The 25,157-nt window shown below is 35.9% G+C and overlaps 1 protein-coding gene across 7 annotated transcripts in view; it reads left to right on the forward strand.

The window, feature by feature from the left end:
- The window catches only part of grip2b (glutamate receptor interacting protein 2b), a 396,185-nt gene that overhangs the window by 335,962 nt on the left and 35,066 nt on the right, over positions 1-25,157 (forward strand). For all 7 annotated transcript variants that reach the window (XM_087304607.1, XM_087304608.1, XM_087304605.1 and 4 more), the window contains exons 11-15: positions 2,701-2,853; positions 4,005-4,194; positions 16,643-16,788; positions 17,695-17,775; positions 23,994-24,057. In XM_087304607.1, coding sequence (XP_087160733.1) covers positions 2,701-2,853; positions 4,005-4,194; positions 16,643-16,788; positions 17,695-17,775; positions 23,994-24,057 — 634 coding nt within the window. The remainder of the gene's footprint in view (positions 1-2,700; positions 2,854-4,004; positions 4,195-16,642; positions 16,789-17,694; positions 17,776-23,993; positions 24,058-25,157) is intronic.

The raw sequence follows: 25,157 nt of genomic DNA on the forward strand, positions 1-25,157 counted from the left end.
GTGGTGCCGGCAGGGCAGGGAGCCGAGCTGGGGCCGGCTGGGCAAGGGGCCGGGCTGGGGCCGGCTGGGCGAGACGTCTGGGTGGCGCCGGCAGGGCGAGACGTCTGGGTGGCGCCGGCAGGGCGAGACGTCTGGGTGGCGCCGGCAGGGCGAGACGTCTGGGTGGCGCCGGCAGGGCGAGACGTCTGGGTGGCGCCGGCAGGGCGAGACGTCTGGGTGGCGCCGGCAGGGCGAGACGTCTGGGTGGCGCCGGCAGGGCGAGACGTCTGGGTGGCGCCGGCAGGGCAAGGAGCCGGGCTGATGCCGGCAGAGCAAGGAGCCGGGCTGGGGCCGGCAGGGCAAGATGTCTGGGTGGCGACGGCAGGGCGAGGAGCCGGGCTGGTGCCGGCAGGGCTAGACGTCTGGTTGATGCCGGCAGGGCGAGGAGCCGGGCTGGGGCCGGCAGGGCAAGACGTCTGGGTGGCGCCGGCAGGGCGAGGAGCCGGGCTGGTGCCGGCAGGGCTAGACGTCTGGGTGGCGCCGGCAGGGCGAGGAGCCGGACTGGGACCGGCACTGAGGGGCGCTCAGGGGCTGGAGCCGACACTGGAGGGCGCTCAGGGGCTGGAGCCGACACTGGAGGGCGCTCAGGGGCTGGAGCCGACACTGGAGGGCGCTCAGGGGCTGGAGCCGACACTGGAGGGCGCTCTGGGGCTGGAGCCGTTGTGGTGGAGGAGCCCTTTCTCCTCCGACGCTTCCTTGGTCTGGGTGGCGGGAAGCTGGCCACCTCTTCAGACACTGCAGTATACTCCACTGCCTGCAGGACTGGTGCAGTGTCTGATGCGGGTGCCTCAGTAAGTGATGCTGCAGCCAGGATGGTAACTGAAAGGGCTGCAGCAGGTTCAGTCACCTCTGGGTGGGCGACAGGTGAGGCTGACCCGTTCTTCCTCCTCCGTCTCCGTTGGTGGGTCATCGGAGGACTGGGGATTTGGCAATCTGTAAGTGGGAGGGGCGGTGGACCAAGTGGAGGCAGGCCACCATTTCCCTGGCTGTGGTAGACATAACTCACAAACTGCCAGAATGTTAAAATCCCCAGCATTCCCATCTCCCAGGCCTGAAGGGGGCTGTTGAGTCCAGCGTTGAACGCCTCCTTCAGTGCAGTGTTTGTAGATTCAAGCCCCTCTGCAGCGTAGATGAACTGGTATGCAAACTCCTTTACTGTAGATACCCCTTGATGGAGTGAAAGGAGTCTGCCTAAACGCTCCTTCTGCTGGCATGCAGAGGGACGAGAAGAGGGAGATGGGAAAAGGAAGATACCCATTTTCTGCTGAGTCCTCTGTTTTGGTGAGTTCGTACTGTCACGGTCGGTGAGGGGAAAAGGATCGAGGACTCAGGTGCAGCAATAATGGGTTTTTATTTAATTATAAAAATGAAAACAAAAAGGCAAAACAAACAACCCCGAGGGGGAAAAACTCTAATAAAACAAATAAATGAACAAACAAACTTGACTGGCTGGACAAGACAGGGCTAGACACAACAGGACAGGAAACTTTCGACGACGAACTCACAAAGGACTGAAAACATGAGGGGGATTATAAAGCAAAAAAGTAAATTGACAGGTGAACACAATTAACTAATAATGGGTAAACAAGGAGGGTGGGACTAGACAATAGACGGGAGAGCGCATGACACATGCGCTCACATAACGCAACACTGAAGCACACGACAAAAGCACGTGACCACAATGTAAACACCAAGCCACGTGCTTTGACAAGAGACGCAAGACACGAGCACACGATAGATAAATACCTTACCGTGCGCTCACACATAAGCAACGCGCATGCTTCATCTCAGCGCCAACCAAAACTGAAACCAACTAGACGGAGGCGCCGAGAATAAAGCAGCGCGCTGCTGACAGAACAAACACAAACACTAGTACAAGAGCGCGCGCGTCTGAGGGACGCAGAGCGTGCGCGGCCACATCATGTGGCAGCGCGCACACTCTGCGTACACCCACGACGGCGCGCGCGCACACAGGGACAGAAACAGGACCAGACATTGAGTAGTGTCAGAGCTCTGCCACCAAAACAAGAATTTACAAGACCAAAGTGGCAGAACCCTGACATTAAACTACTAAATTAGTAGATAATTATTGGGTAATAGTATCTAATAAATACTACTAAAGTATATAGTAACATGGAAGAAGAAAATGTCTATTTAATATGTATTCAAATAAATGAGTACTTTTCTATCAGTACTTCATTAAATGCATATTACATATGTAATAACTAAGGATTAGCATTTAATGAATAAGTATTGATGAAAAGCATATTGATATTTTTAAAAAATAACCACTAGTAGCAGGAAAATAGGTACTAGGACGTCTCATATGTTTAAACAGCTTTCCATACTAGTTTTGTGCAGAAACCCTCTTTAGTTAGTCATCCATCATTTACATGTAAAATGGCATTTCATTAATACTGAAAATTGTTCTTAACCCAGACGTCCACCTCCCAGAGGCAGCCTCCAAATTGAATAAAACGTCCCCTTAAATAACAAATGCTTAGAGGAGCGGATGGATCTGCAAAGACTAGCAAGGGACCGGTAGAATATGGATCATTAACCTGCAGCAAGCCGCTCAGTCTTTTGGATCACTGCCATTATTTTACATTTTTAATGCGGAGTTGCACTGCCTGATTTTTTTCTCTCTCACTTCTTCCCCAGCGGTAGTCTGCTCTAACTTCTCTCCTGGGTCCACCACCACATCGGGCATGACCAGCCAGGGTTCCAGCACGCTGCCCCGGGCCGCTCCGCCAATGAGCCCGCGCAACTCCATGCTAAAGAGACGACAGAGGAAGAAAGAGCACAAGAGCTCCTGTAGGTGACTGGGATGGTTTACAGTTTGTCTTATTTGCTATTCGACAGTCTTGGATGAAACAAAGTCTCATAAATGAAGTTACACAGATAGATAGATAGATGGATGGATGGATGGATGGATGGATGGATGGATGGATGGATGGATGGATGGATGGATGGATGGATGGATGGATGGATAGATAGATAGATAGATAGATAGATAGATAGATAGATAGATAGATAGATAGATAGATAGATAGATAGATAGATAGATAGATAGATAGCATGTTAAAATGTTGGCTAATTGCTAAGCTTTAACTAATTTTGAAAGATTAATTTTGGGAACATTATTATTTATGTGTTAACCACCAAATGTAGCTTCTGTTTGTTTCAACTTATTATTATTATTATCATCATCATCATCATCATCATCATCATCATTATTATTATTATTATTATTATTATTATTATTATTATTATTATTATTATTTCTATTAGCAATATACTATAGGTGCAATACATTAATCGAAGTTCCGGAAGGAAATCTGTCAAAATTTAATTACAGTAATATCAAAATTTAAATTACAATTTTTATTTATATATATATATATATATATATATATATATATATATATATATATATATATATATATATATATATATATATATATATCAGAAATGTATTAGATTAAGGTATATTAGATTGTCTTTTTAACCTTAAATCAGTTCACCTATAGAGTTAGCTGTTAGCATGTTGGGAAGCTAACAACTAACTATTTTATAGATTGTCTAATTGATAGATTCAAATCTTATAAAAATAAACAGATAACATGTTGTTAATGTCAATGAATTGTCAGCAAATATCAAGCTGTCGTTAGCATGTTGCTAAGCTAAAAGCACCATTGTAGGTAATAATAGAATTCCCAAATTTGGCATCAATAATCCTTTTTTACTTATACTAGTGTACTTTAACTCTACAGTCAACACATCACCCTAGGCACAATAATTAACACTCAAAAATATCGCATTAACAATGTATTTTTAGTTAAATTTGTATTTTTATTCTATCAGATTAAGTTTTTGTTATCTGTACAGTTAGCATGTTGCTAAACTAACAACACAGCAGATTTTTTATTTTATTTTTTTAATTTATGACTCTTCTCTCTGTTTAGCTGTGTCTTTAGCCTCAAGTTCGGTGGGTCCCGGAGGTCAGATAGTCCACACAGAGTCCAGTGAGGTCACTCTCAGAGGCGACCCTCTCAATGGCTTTGGGGTTCAACTACAAGGAGGAATATTTGCCACAGAAACGCTCTCCGCACCTCCTCTTATCCGCTTTATAGAGCCGGACAGCTCAGCTGAAAGGTACGACACAAAATGTAACTATACCATGCTAATCAAGCACAAACAAACACACTATAGGTCTCACAGCGCTCTAATGATGCTCTGAAAATGCAGAAAAGATCTTTTTTAAGAGCTGATGTAAACTGACTCTGAGAGAGATACGCTTGAGTTGGTATATTACCTTGGAAACTGGGTCAACACTCAGCAGGAGACTCTCACTGCTAAAAAGTCACACCTTTTATCAGCAACATTTAAGAAAGAGACTTTAATTCATAATATATTACAAGGCTGGAGTGTGTCGCTGTCACACTTTGTGCTCTTGTAATATTAAGGGAGGTACTCATGAATTAAACTCACGCAGCTGAGAACAAAAATTACACAAAAACATTGTGCAAATTAGGTTTCTTTTTATTTGTCCGAAGGAATTTAAAACTAAGCTGCTTCTCAAGCTGCTTTGCTAATATCCCCTAGCTTTAGCTCTGAATTCTTGCTGTATGTCAACAAGTGCCTCATGGTGTGTGTTTTTTCTAAAGACATTGTAGGACATATTAAGATACAACAAAGCTGCTATTTTTCTAACATTTTGTGAGAAAGATACAATATTTATTAACTGCTTTGCTAACGTTTGCTAACAATTTGGCAAATTATTCTAAACCCTTATTTTGTGTCTGTTTAGTTACTTTAAACTAGCATTAGTCTCTTGTTGTTAGCAGTCGTTGAAAAGTCTGAAACGTAGCTGCAACAAAAGTGCTACATCAGCTGCTTTGCTAATGTTTGCTAACATCTGTCTAATATCCCTGCTGAAAATGCTGTAAAAAATTCAATGAATTCAATATTGGTTTAAATGGATCCCCTGAGTCTCTTCTGCTAATTTGTTTTCTTTTCTATTGGGGGAATATTAAAACCAATAAATCATAATTGAATATGTCCCAAAACACGCTTGAAACCGTTAAAATGCACTGGTTTTAATGGTTTAATTTGGTGGTTTGTAATGGTTTAAAAGGTATTTTTAGTTTAATCTTCTGTTTCTATTGTTTTTGCTAAAATATGTCAACAATTTTCCAATGGATCTCTTTGTATTTGTACAAAGGCATTATACACTGAAAAAAATTATTTCTTCGGAATTGTTGTGAGCAATTTATGTGTTGAATTTAAACAAACAAAGTAATGTTTAGTAATGTTCAACTTAATTTGTTTAAATTTAGCCCAAATAAATTGCTTACAGCCACTTAACTTAAAAGCCTAACAGCTACAAAGCTGCTCTTTTAGCTGTTTTGCTAACATTTTGAATAGTAACTTTGGTTAGTAACTAGTGACTTTATCATTTGGGTTGCTTTTTGCTTGTTCAAAAGAAACATCTGAAGTAATTGTTGCAAATGTGCTATATTGGCTGCTTTGTTGTTCGTTAAAATTTGTCTAATTAGCTATAATTGCTTATAGAATTGTCTTAATTGATTAAAACTGTCTTTTCAATTAATTATTGTCTTAATTAATTGAAAAAAAAAGAAAAAAAAATTGGACGGTTTGTTTGTTGCTGTTCTGTTACTAATTTGATTATAATGTTTGTACATTTATGGCTCGTTTCCACTGACTGGTACAGTACGGTACGGTTTGGGTCGGTACGGGTCACCTTTATCAGGCTTGCGTTTCCACTACCAAGGGTACCCTTTTGGTGGGCTTGGTGTATGACAAAGTTTCAGTCGACGTCATTTTCGCTCGAGAAAATGTCTACAGTAAAGCTGCACAGGTCGTTCATATATCATATGAGAAGCACTTCTCACAAAATAGACGCTTTACACACATAAATACTTCTGAATAAATGTTTATTACCAACTTTTCTATGAACATGAGTTGATTATAACTGCAGATCAATGACGGTGCCAAATAGCCGATACTGTAACATCTGTAATTAAATTAAATAAATAAATAAATAAATGAACATATATGAACACATACAGACCCTTACAGTCCCTGATATGTTACCAACTACAGAAGAACTACAAAAAGCAGACATTTCGTGATTAATTGGGTTCAAAACAACACAAAGTATAGCTACAGTCAGTGAAAACCTCTCATCTGTGTCTGTAATCTTCAGCACAGTTCCCAGTTAATATTAGTCCAAATGGTGAGAATAAAGATTAAAACAAGGCAGTTTGTTTACGTTTGCTGAAGAAATAACGTGCTCCTTGGCCTTTTTTTCTGCGCTCCACTCTCGCGTTTGTCCTTTTCTTTCTGAATGTGTCACTCTCGCGTTTGTCAGCTTCTCACAGGATCGGGTTTCCAAAGCTTGTCAATAATCAAGCGCACACTATTATTATCAGCTCAAGAGATTTGTTATTTCAGTTAGAGACGTGCGGCGAGCGCAAGGAAGAAAGCGAAACCACTCGGGCTTCAGACTGGCTCGTTAAAAACTACGCGGCACAGGGTAAATCTGCTCTTCTCCATGGCTTTGTGGCTGTTTATCAAGACAACGACAGGGTTTGTTTGAGCCCTGATCGACCATGGCTGCATATGTATATATAATTCCGCTGTAATCTCTCGCTGTGTATTTCAAACATGGCGGGTCCTTTGTTTACATTCTGGCTTGTTGAGTCTACAAATGATGTATCTCTGTAAACCAATAGCGTTCAGCTGCGCGTGTAACTCCACCTTTTGGGACCCTTTCTGCAGTTTGGGACCCTTTCGAAAGGGTGCCGAAAAAAGTGCTACGGTACGGTTTGGTTCGGTACGCCATTTGACAGTGGAAACGGCCATAAAAGCGTACCAAACCGAACCGTACCGTACCACTCAGTGGAAACGGGCCATTAGTTCTAACTGTAGGCTAGCACTGTCGCCTCACAGCAAGAAGATTGATGGTTCAAGCCCCGGCTGGGTTAGTTGGCAATACAGTGAATGCAAGAGTGTATGTTTCCCAGTGCTGGATTGCCCTGATTAATAAAGAGACTAAGTCAAAGGAAAATTAATAAATTAGTTCTTACTGTGTCAGTTGTTGTCTGATCTGGCCATATAAATACTTTTAGGATAAACATCTGAAACTAAGTTGCCGCAAAGGTGCTAGATTGTCTTGTTTTGGAGTTTTTAGTAGAAATAACAGATATTTAATTGTAACTTACTTTGCTACCTAATTTAGCTTTAGATTTTTATCTGTTAATTCACTTTGTTCCCAATAATTTACTAAATGTTAAGTAGTGTCATGCAGTAGTTTTATGGCTATTACTTTTAGCTTCAAGGTGCAGTATATGATCTGCCAAAATGCTAACCGCTTAGCATATTATTTTTGGACGGCGGGGAGGGACTGTGTTTCAAAGCCAAGCCTCCTTAATCGTGAACGACACAGAGACTTGACAGCAGACAACCTAATAGTTCATGTCATTTGCAGTTAGAAATGTAGTTACTACTAAGCCACACTTACATGCTATTTTAGAGCGAATATTCAGACTAGCATGGTAAACAGTATAGGAAGGCTGTCATTGTTCAAAAATGACCCAATTTGAATATAAAAGCAACTTCAACTCAGTAAAGCAGGCTAGGGGGAATAGCGCTATTCACTGATGTTTTGTTGTTAAACTAAATAAAAATCTACATTATCAATGCTGTCAGGTCCTTTATAAAACTGAAATAAATCATATCAATCTTTCACCGGGAGATTTCAGTGGCTGAACAACACGTCTGTGCATATAACCCATTTGTAACAACAACATCTGCATCAGCTCTTTGTGAAGCTAAAATAGTTTTAAAACAGAACATTACCTGTCTAACAGAAACACTTCAGCCATGGTGTCATCCTTCCTCCAGCGTGCAAAAGTAACTCCAATTTTGATTCAGGATTTTAAAAAGTTTCAATTCAGCATTTGATTTTGCCGCAGTTGTGACAGTCGTGAACGCGCATGCATCGCTCATGCAGGGGGCAAACGCTAATGCTGGATATGCGTGAACAGATGCGCAGAAGCCCAAATCTACATCTGTTGACAGTTTGAGCTACTTATCGGAATTATGGGAAATGTTGGCCTGACAATATTTAATTGGACGAACATTTTTTTGTTTTATGCCTTGCCCAGAATATAAAAATACATATAAACACATTTAAATGATTTACATTGATCACTATTGGACTGTGAAGAAACATTCAACCAGCACAACAAAAAATGTTTCTTAAGTCAATCACCAACTGCACCTTTAAAGATATTTAAAGGGATGGAAAAGTGACTTTAATTTGCTAAAAACTAATGTGGAAATCTGATTGATCATATCTGAGCTTATAAAATTATAGCTAATATATTTGATCGTGTACATATTTTCAAGTCCAATGGTTGAAAAATATAAGCAAATGGTCTTTTTTGCAATAATTTGAAATATTTGTTGCAAATATGAAATATTTATATATATATATATATATAATATATATATATATATATATATATATATATATATATATATATATATATATATATATATATATATATATATATTTGCAACAAATATTTCAAATTATTATATAATTAATATATTTATATATATGAAGTGCACACATAAACTTGTATGTCATATTTAGATATTTTGTCATTAATCAGATTTCTATACTGGAAGGTTCCATTTATGTTGTTTTGGCAATGTTCTGTACAGTGCTTAATTTAATAATAATAATAATAATAATAATAATAATAATAATAATAATAATTCATTTTATTTGTAAATGGCGCCTTTCTAGACACCCAAGGTTGCCTTAATAAGAATCAACAGCCATGCTAGAACAAATAAAACAAATAATAAAACATTACCAAACAAGTATTGACCAAACAAGTTTAAACACACATCGCGAATATAAAATAACATGATAAAAAAAACTGGATAAAAAATTGTTAAAGTAAAGCCGGGATGACTGGGGGGGTGTTGCAGACGACAGTGAAGAGGGTTGGGGAGTCGCGGAAGAAAGCAAAAGTGAACGGTTGAGGAGGTGGATCGTAAAATGAGGTGCCGGATCAGATTTCAGAGGTGCCGGATCCGACGTGTTCTGGCACAAATTAAGCCCTGATTCTGAAGCACTTCAACAACTATAATTTGTCAGAAGGAAGCTTAATATTGGGGACATGGTGGCTCAGTGGTTAGCACTGTCGCCTCACAGCAAGAAGATTGCTAGTACGAGTTTCAGTTGCTGCTGCATGAAAAATATGCTAGAATAGTTGGCGGTTCATTCCGCAGTGGCAACCCTGATAAGGGACTAAGCCGAAGAAAAATTAATGAATGAATTATGCATAAAATTAGATAATATATAATATTAGATAATATTACACTGCTGGGAAAATAAAATAAAAACCACACATAATTTGTAATTGTTTTAATGGGTATTTTATTAGTTTTAATGGAAATCAATGGTCCCTGTAGGTCTAAATTGATGGCATGTGAAAACACACAGAATCCTAAAGCAATTTGTCCCAGAACCAACTAGAAACCATTAAACCACTTAAGCTTTAATGGTTAATACTTGATGATGTCTGGTGTTTTTAATTGTGCTTGTAGTCAAAAGTTGTATTTCTTCTTCAGCGGGTTAAGCTGATTCAAAAGTACTACATCAGCAGATTTTCACCTGTTCTATCAATAGCTCTGAATGTTTGTCACCAATTTAGGTTTCTTTTAATTTTTAAAACATGTATAAATTCATCTCTTTTACATGTTGGTGTTGAGCTGGACGTTTATTTGTTGCCAGCAGATGAGATCCAAATCAAACTTACCATCATTATATTCAGACCTGCAAATTATGTTGTTTTTGTTTGTTTCTGTAGCTCAGTGTGTGAGTCAATCCTGGTGTGAGGCTTTATCGTTAGCCAAGTGATCTGATGTGTGTTGAGTTGTGTTGTACTGTGGCAGCGTTTGACATTTGGGGTGTTTGGGCTGAAAGTCACAGTATGTCAGGTCAGTTGAATTCTCTTCTAATTACACATGGCTTTCCACAGTGACACAAGACAGAAAATGTGCTTATAAATCAGCCAATCAGCCCCACTTTTCTCTACTGGCTTCAAATTAACACTCCACTTATTGACAATAGCCTTATTTTACAACTCTCCTTAAGTTAAACGGCTGAGATATACCATTTTTTAATCCATTCAGCCGACCTCCAAGTTTGGCAGGAGCACTTTTAGCTTAGCTTAGCCTAGCATAGATCATTGAATTAGATTAGACAACTGGTTCTCATTTATTTATTTATTTTTCTTGAAGTACCACCTCAGGAAAACTCTCCAAGTACCACCATAATGACCAGTATTGAAATACAGTAGCGTAGTAAGCCTAATTAAGCAGCTACAGCTTTGCACATTTCAAAAACAAGGCAGATTAATTTCTATTATTATGATTATGTATTAGTGTCAGCCATTTTAAACATAGTTTGAACATTAACTGTACTTGTAACCTTCACCATTTAAATTAAAATGTGCTTTTCAAAGATAATAAAAATGGCACTGTTCATAAAAAGTAAAAAGAAAACTGTTGTACTTGTACAGTATTAATGTATAGTAGCCTATTCATCAAAACCTGGAAATGTTGCTTGGGCCTAATAAATATACTCTAGGCTATATGTACTAAATATTGGTTATATGTCGTACATACATACATATATACATACATATATATATATATATATATATATATATATATATATATATATATATATATATATATATATATATATATATATATATATATATTTATATTTATATATATATATATATATAAATATATATATTTTTATATATATATATATATATATATATTTATATATATATATATATATATATATATATATATATATATATATATATATATATATATATATATATATATATATATAATTTTTTATACATTTTGAAATATAATTTGCATGTACATATCTAGACATTAACTTTGTTTTAAATATATGATTTGGAATTACATATTTGAATTAGGAATTAGATGTGCTGCACGTCATTTACAGTAGGCCTATTTGTGTTTTCAAGCAGACTCAGGTAGAGTTCGTGGCCCCTCTGTCTGTGCACACAGAGACTAACTTTAATGATATTCTAACATTAAGTATGGCAAAGTTTGAGTCTATGTCAGGGGCGTTGCTAGGGTCGAAAGGGATAAGGGGCTTAGCCCCAAAGACCCCCCCCCCCCCCCCCAAAAAAAAAAAAAAAAGTTTCATAAGTTGATCTACTCTAATTTTAATAATAAGATTAGAGATGGTTTAATGATAAATAAATGGTTTTTGAGTTGACAGTCTATAACAATAAATTGTGAAGCTTTGTGACTTGTAACACCAAAAAGGAAAGAAATTGATAAACTACCCACTTCTTATTTACTATTCTGTTATGAGCCATATCATGCCCCTTGAGCCTCCTATCTCCTCTCCTGATTTGTAGTTTCTGTTTGTTTTTTGAAAATAAAAATTTCTCAATTTTTCAAATCTGAAAATATGATTTATTTTATAGACCAAGTTGTTATCCAATGTGATACAAAGCTACACACATGTTTATTTGGACAGAGTGATTAACTGAGGTGTAGTGTTGTCAAGATACTGGAATTTCTAAATTCAATACCTCGCAAAATATTGATATTCAATGGGCTTTTTTTTTAAACAATTGTATCAAAAATAGTAAAAAAAAATAATAATAAAGATTTAAATGCTAGAAATGTGTTTACTTCAAATTTCTTTAGAGGGAGATTTTTAGTTTTCCTCAAAATAGGTTGATGTGGGCATTGTAGCACTTTGAATGCACGTAATGCCTGTTTCATTCACACTTGAGCAGAAATTCCATATATGCCTCACAAAAGTTGTAGAATATTCCAGGAAATATTGCTGGAGTTGAATGAAAATAAGATCTGAATAAACATAAAAAAGCCTTAAACTGATCATTTACACAACTGTGACAATAAATGTAGATGAAGTCAGAATTATTTGCCCCCCTTTTAAATTTTTTTTCCTATTTTAAATATTTTCAAAATGATGTATAACAGAGCAAGGACATTTTCACAGTATTTCTGATAATACTTTTTCTTCTGGAGAAAGTCTTATTTGTTTTATTTAGGCTAGAATAAAAGCAGTTTTACATTTTTTAAAAACCATTTAAGGGTCAAAATAATTAGCCCCTTTAAGCTATATTTTTTTCCGATAGTCAGCATAAACTATCGTTATACAATGACTTGCCAAATTACCCTAACCTGCCTTTAAATGTCACTTTAAGCTCTATAGAAGTTTCTTTAAAAATGTCTAGTCAAATACTTACTGTCATCATGGCAAAGAGAAAATAAATCAGTTATTAGAGATGAGCTATTAAAACTATTATGTTTAGAAATGTGTTAAAAAAATAAACAGGGGGGCCCGGGGGCATTAGGTATTTTCATAAGAAAGAAAGATTTATAATCCGCTGCTAACTGACAAAGCATGTTACTGTAGAATATAGCCATAAAATAATATGCTAGATACATGAACTCACTGTGATTTAACTATTACAGAAACAGATGTGACTGGCTATATCATATCTAGATAAAGATGTCTATATATATATCATATATATATCATATCTAGAAAGCAAGTACAATTTACATTTTTCTGACTAATTCGCATGTATTTACATTAATGTGCAGCACATTTTATTGATTACCTACAGTTATGTTATTTCACCAAAACTACACACATTTTCTGCTGTAAAAACAAATATCAAGCTTCATCTGTAACTTAGCTAGAACTATTCAGTTTTGCGAAACAGTTGTATTATTACCTCATCAGCTTCAGCTGCTCAAAATAATGAATGATGTGCAGTAACGGAATATTTTTAAACCATGTGACAACAGAGCCACTCCCACCTGCCGGTAGAAACAGGTACTGCTGAATAAATTACTTTTTAAATACCCGACACAAACGCTGCTTAAGGTAGAATACGCGTGATATACACGTGTTAATTGTCAGAACTTTGATAACAAAATAAATGTTATACAACCTATTTTTATTTAAGTGCAACATATTCCAAAAGATCAGGGGCTTTTGACAATACATCAGGGGCTTAAGCCCCCAAAGCCCCCCCCTCGCAACGCCCCTGGTCTATGTTCTGTGTCTCACGCCATTTGAATCACATCCAAATAAATTAGCTTCAATCTGAGGTAACAAACTAAACCGAAAGCCATGCTTTGCAAAACAAAAAACTTCTTATATCGAAAGCACGCATGATTTTACACAACTACGAGCGCAGGTTTTAATACATTTGCAGCATGCATAAATTCCTGAGTTTGCAGTAACTGAAATGCCAATACAACATTTTCTAGTGCATGTGTATCTGCTCCGCAAGCATCGCGTGCCTCTTTCTCTGGCTCTTTGCCAAGCGGACTGATTTTTAACGTCTGATGATGCTCTAAAGCAGTGGTCACCAAACTTGTTCCTGGAGGGCCGGTGTCCTGCAGATTTTAGCTCCAACCCTAATCAAACACACCTAAACAAGCTACCTGGTCTTACTAGGTATACTTGAAACATCCAGGCAGGTGTGTTGAGGCAAGATGGAGCTAAACCCTGCAGGGACACCGGCCCTCCAGGACCAGGATTGGTGACCCCTGCTCTAAAGTAAACATTCAAAACACACTGGTGTAATCATACGCTTCAGGGAACAGCCGATGCTGTCTGATCACCAGACTCTCAGTGTTATCGCACATGTCAAAGGGTTAAAGGTGTGTTCATTTTATTATTTTGTTATTCAACGAGTCTTTCACTACTAGAAGGAAGCCCTCATACCACTAGTGGTACCTGTACCACAGTTTGAAAACCACTGGATTAGACAATTAGCACCTCGCTCAATTTTTTTCTAAAAGAGTTTCAATAATTTTCAGAGTAAAAAAATTACTATTCTGTAGTTACCAGTAGTGAAAAGATTACTGAAAAATCATAATTGATAAAAGTACAATTAATTGCCTTAAAATGTAGTGCAAGTAGAGTAAAAGTATCAACTGTAAATATTATTCAGTATGAGTAAAAAGTTGACCTTTTAAACGTACTCACAAGGTAGTGAGTATTACGCTGTGCAAAGCTGATGCATTTACTTGTAATTTGTGGATGTGTGTAAATGTAACATTCTGTAGTGCATTTAGTTATTGGCCAGCAGGCACACAACGTCATAAGACTGTCACAAGGAAAATGCTCACAACAGACTGCAGATCCAAATGCAGAATTTATTATAAAGAGAATGGTCAGGCAGGCAACGGTCACATTTAGGAGCAAACGGTAAAATTCAGGCAAATCCAGAAGAAAGGTCAATAAGCAGGTGAGTGGTCAATCAAGGCAGCTAACAACATAAACAAAACATACAAACAAACAAACAAACAAACAAACAAACAAAGCGAAGGTTGGCCACGGAAAGACATGACTAGAAAAACGTGTCATAATGTTAACCTGACGGATAAACAAGACTCGACTATGAAGTGTTTGTGTGAGTTCATAATCTTCCTCTGGCTGTGTGTGTGTGTGTGTGTGTGTGTGTGTAGTGTGTTAACTATCTGCAACCGCTAGATCGCTGATAATCATAACAAAGACATTAATATTGGGCGAGGCAGTGGCGCAGTAGTAGTGCTGTCGCCTCAGAGCAAGAAGGTTGTGTGGAGTTTGCATGTTCTCCCTGCCTTCGCGTGGGTTTCCTCCAGGTGCTCCGGTTTCCCCCACAGTCCAAAGACATGCAGTAAAGGTGAATTGGGTAGGCTAAATTGTTCGTAGTGTATGAGTGTGTGTGTGAATGTGTGTGTGGATGTTTCCCAGAGATGGGTTGCGGCTGGAAGGACATCCGCTGCGTAAAAACTTGCTGGATAAGTTGGCGGTTCATTCCGCTGTGGCGACCCTGGATTAATAAGGGGACTAAGCCGACAAAAAAATGAATGAATGAAAGACATTAATATTAGGTTAGATTTAGGTCGTGATGTCAGGTGACCAAAATTCAATGTCTAGTCAGCGTCAACCACAACGTTGCTGTGATGTTCAATAACGAAGTCATATTATGTTGATATTTGCTTAATTTTAGGTTGTGTTAGAAAGTGACCAAAATCCAACATCGAGCCAACATCTTAAATCAACGTTGACGTCAAATACCAACATTTATTCAGGAAACCAAAATCCAGAAGTGATAGATGTCATAGTGGTAACGTCCACACATCGTCAAGCTGTAACATCATTAGACGTTGATATTTGGTTGATTTTAGGTTGACATCAGCCTGACAATAAGTTCTAACATCAACCCGATTTTCATTTCCTAACAATATGCAACATCCCAACAATGTTGGGGTACAAAGTCTATCTAATGTCATGTTGATGTCTTGTGCCTGCTGGGTGTTTAAGGCCATTTCGGTCATCAAATAATAAACATCCATCATCTTCTTATCAGTGACATATATCATGCGTCTCTGGGTCAATGCATGTAAAGATTTTGGACGTCTTCTTGGACACTTTTAATGCTTCCAAACAGTTCGCTGCAATTATAAAGCGGCCATTTCTTGAGGTAGTTCAATATGATTCGATTTACCTTCTATGTGTGATTTGATTGGACAGGAATCACAGGACTGATTTGTCTAACCCCCATGGACAGAAAAAATAAAGTAGTAACTACAGGTTGAAGGATAGTAGTGGAGTAAAAGTACCAATACAGCACTAAAAATGTACTCAAGGGAACGTGGAAGTACACATTTTTAAAACTACTTTGTAAATTCCTGAGGAAAAACTACTTAGTAACAGTAATTTAAGTATTTGTAATTTGTTACTTTACACCACTGGTAATTACATTCTTTACTTAGATCGATGGATAATCAAATGTTGTTATTGTCTTGGTCTATGTGGCTAGGAACTAAACTCTTATTCTAGTGTAACAATCAAAGAATTTTCTTCAGTACTATTAATGAGAGCATAGTTACTATTATTATTTTTTAATTCTTTGTACACAATGTAACTAAAGAAGAGTCACACTTTAAATAGGAAAACTATCAAAACTCTTTGGTCATTTCTGAGCTAGATCCTAATGGTCTAATCCAATTCAAAGCCCCATGTGATAAACCGGATCAGAAAAATGTTCTCTCTTTCTTGAAGCCATTCTCATTTGGCTGTCGTCAAATGACTGACAACTGCTGTGTGGATGTACTGTCTGTCTCAAAATGTAGAGAAAAGTACTACAAAACAATAATAGTTTGATTGCTGTTTACATGTGCGTAGTGCACTTCAGTAATGCAACTAAAATAGGAATACTCCACATGTCTATTTAATTTCTGTTTAGTTTAATTATCACTTTAGTCAGATTAAAGCAATCAAAATCACTGTTTACATGGTAGACTTTTAATCAGAGTATTATCTTAATCATATTAAAATTGAATTATTGATGTCCATGTACTGATTTTGAAGTCAGGCCCACTTTGCTCTGTATTTTGCTGCTGGATTAATTGTCTATCGTATCTATCATTTCATCTGTCTTGTTTGGATTGGCAGGTGTGGGCTTCTCCAGGTTGGAGACCGAGTTTTATCCATCAATGGAATTCCTACAGAAGACGGAACGCTGGAAGAGGCCAATCAGCTGCTCCGAGACGCTGCTCTGGCCAATAAGGTCTCACTAGAGATTGAGTTTGATGTGGCAGGTTAGTTGGGACTCCAGGATTTTCCACTAAGAATTCTTAACCATTTGACGCATACAATCACACTGGTGTGATCAGTCTAGTCTGGTTCTTTAAGCGTACAACTATACTGATGTTATTATAGCATTTAGTGTCACATCATCGCCCATCGTAGATCAGCCAACATGATATTTATTAAGCTGTTTAACCCCTTTACCACCAGTGGGAATCTTAAAAGTTTAGTCTACCCAAAATTTAAAAGAACCTTATAATTTACTTACACTCAAGCCATTCTCTGTGTATATTACTTTTATACTGTTAGACGAACACTTTAATGTAGTTTTAAATTTTAGCTTGGCTCTTCCATGCTGTACAATGATGTTCTATAGTGTCCTTTCTTTTGAATCTTCCAAAACTTGGGGTTAACAGATGTCTTATGAAGCTTGTCAGTGTGTTTTTCTAATATCTATGCTTTTTAAAATTTTTTTTTTTTTTGTATATTTCTGTTATGTAGGAAGAGCAATAGATAAAAACCAAATCTACCTTCAGTTATAAATAAAGTAACATAACCTAATTTAGTGTCACTCTACAACCGGTGGGACCATTTGTGCTTACAATTTTAAACCATAAAAAAGTCTAAATATGAAGCAATAATTAAAAACAACATATTATTTGCTTAAAATTGTTTAGTTTCTCTATTTGGGGATTGGATTTTTGATACATAGTACTGAGCAACAGGTATATTAAAAAGGATTTCTTTGCTACAGAGATCAACATGTTAAAAGAAACCTCAAAAGATAACTTCAAAATTCAAAGGGGTGCTAATAATTCTAACTTCAACTGTATATATATATATATAAGGTACAATATGACCTTTTAAGTTATAATTACTATGAAATAACCTAACATTACTGTTGTTTGTTTGCCTAGAATCTGTTGTGCCTAGCAGTGGAACTTTCCATGTGAAGCTGCAGAAGAAAAGAGGAGTTGAACTGGGCATCACTATCAGTGGTAAGACCTTCACTTTTCAGTGTTTTTTTTTGTAAAGTTAGTTACCACCTTTAGTTACTTTTGACTCAAAAAAAAATTCACAATAACATGAAAAAAATAATATTTTTATGATATCCACACTCACTGTCATTCGATTTTAGTGTTTTCTACTAATAATACTAATAATTTAACAACGGCTAATAATAGTTGTTTTAGTAGTTAAGTGTAGATTGTGGAAATATGTTAAAAACAAAATAGAAAATAAATAAGTATTTTACAGTAATCACAATAAAATATCAGTAAAATTTCAATAAAATCAATAAAGCCAGGCCAAACCTTATAAACAAACAGTCAAATAAAAAAATAAAAAATAAAATAAAAGCAAGTGCTATTAAAGTAACTTTCATATTATGTTTTCATATAAAAAATATAATTATATATCGACTTATTTAATGTTTTATTAAGAACAAAACTATCACATAAAATTGTTACTATGAATGAGTAAAAAAATGTCAAAAATATGAGCACAAATTTAAATGTAAACAAAATTAATCATTTAATAATACAAAATGTATTGTTACTATATAACTGCAATATGGAGTGTTTTTGTCTGAAGAAAAAAGCGCAATGCCAACTGAACAACTAGTACTACATTAAAAATAATACCCCATATCTACTTAATAAATTTGAGGTAACAGATTACAAGCAATATATTAATTAAATTTAACATATATGGATTGAGTAACAATTAATCATATGAGCTTATTTAAAATTCGTCATTTAAACATGAGTAACCACAAACAGTACTTAAAGAAATTAGCAAATTTTAAACAAAAATAATAATTTAATTGAACGGAAAAACCGACACAATGTTAAACTACTCAATGTTTTTATTAAGATTTAACATAAAATGTGTGGAGCCTGGTCATCAGCTCTAGAAAATAATACTTTATGTCTACACAATAAAATTGAGGTAACAGATTACAAGCAAGATTATTAATCAAATTCAACAAGTATGGATTGAGTAAAATTTAATTAAATTTAGCTCAAATCAGTGGAGCCTGTTCAACAGTGTGGAGCCACAATACAGATGAACAACAATCTCACGATAGAAAATACATCATATAATACACAATAAAAAGTGTACATTTAAACAAACTGATCATCTTAACAAGGACTTCGATAATCTTTTTTTAAACAGCAGTTTCAAACAACTGGACAACATCTATACACACATCTATACACACTCATTCACACACATACACTATGGTCAATTTAGCTTACTCAATACAGCTATGCCATATGTCTTCGAATTTGAGGGGAAAATCGGAGCACCCGGAGGAGACCCACGCGAACACAGGAAAAACATGCAAACTTCACACAGAAATGCCAACTGAGGCTCGAACCAGCTTGCTGTGAGGCAATTGTGCTGCACACTGCGCCTCTTTTTAAGTTATTTATCTTTATTTTTGGGATTTATAAAGAAAATATACATAAATGTGATCTTTACAGATCAATGTTCATACTGAAAGATGGTACATTTTAATTTCCCCTCATTGGTTTTTCCTGCAGATTTTATTTTATTTATGTTTTTTTTTTTTTTTTTGAGCAAATTTAAGATCCCTCTCTCTCTCTGGCCTATTTTACAAAGATCCTCCATCTCTTTTTTTAACTCACCAAGCTGCAGTTAAACTTTATATCCCCAGACTCCTGGAAAATAAACCCACACAAATGTTTTGACATCCACTTCAGTCGTCATGTGCTGTGCCGCCAAACATATCCGCAGATCACTTTTCTTCACATATCCAGACCACCCGATCCACCACACGTTACATTAGCCCTGATAAACAGAGGAAGTGTTTACGCCGCTCTCTCCCTCTCTCTCTCTCTCTCTCTCTCTCTCTCTCTCTCTGTCTCTCTCTCTCTCTCAGGCTCTCCGTGGGCTTGTTTACTCGCGTCTGTCTGCCTTCTTTCCTTCTGACGTTCCTCTGAAGCTTCTTCTTTAAGGGATATAAACACTGAAGGATCATGGGGCCATTAAAGTTGGATTGCACTTGCACGAGGGTTGATATGAATCACAGGCCTTGCATTGAAAACTCCTGCCATCAGGGCCGCTGTCAGCTTCTGAAACTTTTAAGTGCAAATATTATTCTTTAGACATCTTTAAGGTCCCGATGCACTTCAAATAAAACTGATGTGATAACATTTCTAAGTTAATGAAGTCATAACTGTGTTGTTTTTTTTAGCAATTTGACAGCTTTACGGAAGGGTTCAGTGTAACCAAAGTCCCTTTAAAGCAAGTTATTTTACTATAGGCGGCCATCTTTGAAATGCCTCTCGGGCAGTATGCTCGGGCATTCTGCATTAGGATGTGAAAATAAGGGATATGCCCACCATAATAACCCCCCCCCCCCCCCCCAATAAACAATTAAATGGTCAGTAATATTTTATATTTAATAAATTATTATTATTATGATTAAAGTTGTATTCTGATTAATTAGTTGTGTTTGGAAAAAAAACCCACCAAGATCGACATCCTTATATGTTATTTTTATTAATTATGTGTGCATGTCTGTTTAAACACGCACCCAAAAGCCAGACTTTCTCTCCGCTTCAAATCGTGTGTACAGAATCCGTTTGGGAAACAGCATCTGTTTATCACTATGGAGTGCGTCAGCTGACAGTCATGCACCATTATATCACTGTTTTGAGGATTGTATAGGATTGCCTATAGGAAGGTTCGGCTGTTCAGAGAAAGACTGAAAATACGGGAGAAATACGGGAAAATACCTTTTACGGGATGATAGCAGGATAGAACAGTAAAATACAGGAGAATCCCGGGAAAAACAGGAGGGTTGACAGGTATGGGCAAACATCAAATTCTCCAAAACTGTTTGCGAGTACATTACATATTTAGACTCATCAATAAAATTAATCAACAATCGTCTCATAAGTTTATTTTTTAAACATTCGAATCAAACAAAGTTGCCCTAGTTAATGCGCACTCAAAAATAACAAGATCACAATACCAACCTCATTTATAGCCGTTCTACATATTATCATCGTCTGGATAATGCTTCGTCAGATCACACTGGTCTTCAGAAGTAATTCACAGCTTGGTTTTAATAGTGAATCTCCTCCAAAAAGCTTGTGCACGTTTTTATTGTTAATGTCATGTGATGTGCGTTTTACAGGATAGACTGTACCTCACATTCGTTTCATACAGATAACTAAACTAAGAAATGTTTGTTTCATGTGAAGCTTTTTTTTTTTTAAGAACAGATTTTGAGCTTTATCTGGATATTTTTTGTATGTCTGTGAAGCAAGTTTGCGCTAAGACTCCATTGCGTTTGTTGACCACAAAAAACTGTCGTAAAAGCACACGTCTGGTCCGAGCCTCTCCCTCAGAGAAACGTCAGTCTATAGTGATCGGTTATTGCGTATTGTATTAATAGGCGGGGCTTCATTCGCCAATTTGACTGGTACACTTTACCCTATTCAAAACAATACCAAACTTGTGTATTTCATTAAATGTTATCTAACCAGTGGTGTAAAGTAACAAATTACAAATACTCAAATTACTGTAATTGAGTAGTTTTTCTTAGAAATTGTAATGTACTAAGTAGTTTTAAAAATGTGTACTTTTACTTTCCCTTGAGTACAGTTTTATTGCTGTATTGGTACTTTTACTCCACTAGTTTTCTTAATCCTGCAGTTACTACTTTATTTTTCTTGTCTATGCGGATTAAAAAAGTCTTGTGATTCCTGTCTAATCAAATCACACATAGAAGGTAAATTGCATCATATTGAATTACCTCAAGACATGGGAGCTTTATGATTGCAGAAAACTGTTTGGATGCATTAAAATGATTTAAAAAGATGTCCAAAGTCTTTACATGCATTGACCCAGTGGCTGTTTAGATGCATGTCACTGATGAGAAAAAGACAGATGTCTACCGTATGATGATCGAAATGGCCTTAAACACCCAGCAGCCACAAGACATCAACATAACATGAGATTGACTTTGTACCCCAATGTTGTGGCATTTTGTTTGGAAATGAAAATCGCTTTGATGCCAGAACTCAATGTCAGGCCGACGTCAATGTCCATCAACCAAATAGCAATGTCTAATCACAGCTTTTACAGTATTTGATGTCAATATGACGATGGGTTAAGATGTTGGCTTGACATTGAATTTTGGTCACTTTCTAACACAACCTAAAATTAACCAAACATCAACCCCATTTAATGTCATTATTGGTAATCAAAATAACTTTGGCCTTAGACCCTGGCTAGACATTGAATTTTGGTCACCTGACGTCACGACCTAACCTAATATTAACATCTTATGACGTTGTGTGCCTGCTAGGCAATAACTAAATGAGCTACAGCCTGTTACAATTACACACATCCTCAAATTACATGTAAATGCATCTGGTTTTTATAGTATAATACTCACTGCTCACTAGTCTTGAGTTCTTTTAAAAGGGATACTTTTTACTCATGCTTTGAGTAATATTAACTACAGATACTTTTATTGTACTTGCACCACATTTTTTAGGCAAGTAACAGTATTTTTACTTATGTATGATTTTTCAGTGGCGAGGCAGTGGCGCAGTAGTTAGTGCTGTCGCCTCAAGCAAGAAGGTCGCTTGGTCGCTGGTTCGAACCTTGGCTCAGTTGGCGTTTCTGTTTGGAGTTTGTTTGCATGTTCTCCCTGCCTTCGCGTGGGTTTCCTCCGGGTGCTCCGGTTTCCCCCACAGTCCAAAGACATGCGGTACAGGTGAATTGGGTTGGCTAAATTTACCGTAGTGTATGAGTGTGTGTGTGAATGTGTGTGTGGATGTTTCCCAGAGATGGGTTGTGGCCGGAGAGGCATCCGCTGCGTAAAAACTTGCTGGATAAGTTGGCGGTTCATTCCGCTGTGGCGACCCTCGCATTAATAAAGGGACTAAGCCGACAAGAAAATGAATGAATGAGTGAATAAATGAATGATTTTTCAGTACTCTTTCCACCATTGGATCTTACTGGTAAACACATTAGAACTGCTATTGGTCAGAGTTTGATTTGATTTGTTTTATTTATTTATTTTCTTACAGAAATATCATACATAAAATATCATTAACAAAAAAAAAAAAAAATACATTTCAACATGGTCGAAAATAGAGTGGGATAAAGCACAAGCTTATCTTTTCCCCACCCCATTACACATAAATCATTTGTTTATTGCTTTAACTTATTTCTTCTTTTCCGTATATCTTTTTTTTTTTTTTTTAATGAGACATATTTTATCCTTTTGGCAACTTTGACAAATTATATGTTTGATTTCATTTGTACCTTTACGTTTTGTAACATAGACCCAAAAAAAAAATTAAAATTAAAATTTTTAAAAAATACCCACGGTCCCACTTTATATTGTGGCCTTAACTAATATGTACTTACACAGGAATTAATAGTTTGTTACAATGTATTAACTGTGTAAATACATGTATTTACTGTGTACTTATGCTTGATTAAATACATGTATGTAAGTACATCTGTAATTAACTTTTGTAGTTACATTTGTAAATACACTGTTGACCATTCTTTACACCTTAACCCACCCTTAAACCTACCCATACCACCAAACATGTCCATAACCCAACCTCTATCCCAACTCAAAAGCACCACAAGTGTTCTCAAATACATTATAAACACAGTAAGTACATTGTATTTATTTTTTGATGTAAGTACATAGTAGTTAAGAACACAATATAAAGTGGGACCGAAATACCTACTGCAAACAGCCATTAATTAAAATTTCATCATAGTTTTCTTGTTTTATCCTTTTTCAATCACCTTCATCAATATTTCTTTAGCATTTGATTGTGATGATGAGTTGATGATGTAACAGGTGGGTGTTCAGCTATTTCTTCTTGCTAATTTATAGAGCTCTTTATACGGTTGATTTAACATTTCGACATGTAATGTTAGTCAGAAAAATAGAGCCAGAAAATAATGTTTTTTTAAAAATAAATAATGATGATTTTAGGTTTCAGATATTTAAAGACACACAAATAGCAAAGCATAACATTTGTGGTTTGTAAATACATGCTTTTGTTTAGGAGACACAAATAACAATTATCTTTAAGTTATGTGCTTATGTGTGTGTGTGTGTGTGTGTGTGTGTGTGTGTGTGTGTGTGTGTGTGTGTGTGTGTGAGACACTGATGTTGATGTGTTTTCTGGTCTTTCTTCAGCCAGTAAGAAGCCTGGAGAGCCTCTGATCATCTCTGACATTAAAAAAGGCAGTATGGCTCACAGGTACAAACAAACACTCACGGGTACTGATAAAAACACATTATTATTGTTAATATTATTGTTGTTGTTGTTGCTGCTGTTGTTTGTCATTATTCTGATCCTGTTAACTAGCTTTTCTGTCTGTTCATTTTTTTTATTTTATGTAGAATTTAGACACAGATATCAATACTGTTGTATTACTTTATATGTAATATAATAATAAATTATTGTGATACATGATTATATGATTCTAATATTATTGGAATAAAGACATTACATTTTAAACATGACGTTTCATAAACAATTAACCTTTTTTTTACTTTTGCAAATGTAAATACATTTTGTGCTATACTTTATTATTATTGTTACTATTATTATTATTATTATTATTATTATTATTATTATTATTATTATCATTATTATTATTATCATTATACTATAATAATAATAATAATAATAATTATTATTATTATTATTATTATTATTATTATTAGTAGTAGTATTATTATTAGTATTATTATTATTATTATTATTATTATCATTATATTATTGTTATTATTATTATTATTATTATTATTATTACTATTATATTATTATTATTATTATTATTATTAGTTTTTTATTATTATATTATCATTAACATTATTATTATTATTATTATTATGTTTATTATTGTTGTTGTTAATATTATTATTATGTTTATTATATTGTTATTATTATATTTTATTTTATATATTATAATATTATATGATATTATTTTACATAGCAGTCAATATCAGTCTAATGTATTTGATTGGTTTGTATTCATATATATATATATATATATATATATATATATATATATATATATATATATATATATATATATATATATATATATATATGTGTGTGTGTGTGTGTGTGTGTGTGTGTGTGTGTGTGAGAGAGAGAGAGAGAGATATTATATACAGTTGAAGTCAGAATTATTAGTCCCCCTGAATTATAAGCGCCCCTGTTTATTTTTTTCCCCAATTTCTGTTTAATGGAGGGAAGATTGTTTCAGCACATTTCTAAGCATAATAGTTTTAATAACTCACTTTTAATAACTGATTTATTTTCTCTTTACCATGATGACAGTAAATAAT

Source organism: Danio rerio, chromosome 22 (assembly GCF_052040795.2).
Source record: "Danio rerio strain M-AB ecotype USA chromosome 22, GRCz13ab, whole genome shotgun sequence".
Lineage (NCBI taxonomy): Eukaryota > Metazoa > Chordata > Actinopteri > Cypriniformes > Danionidae > Danio > Danio rerio.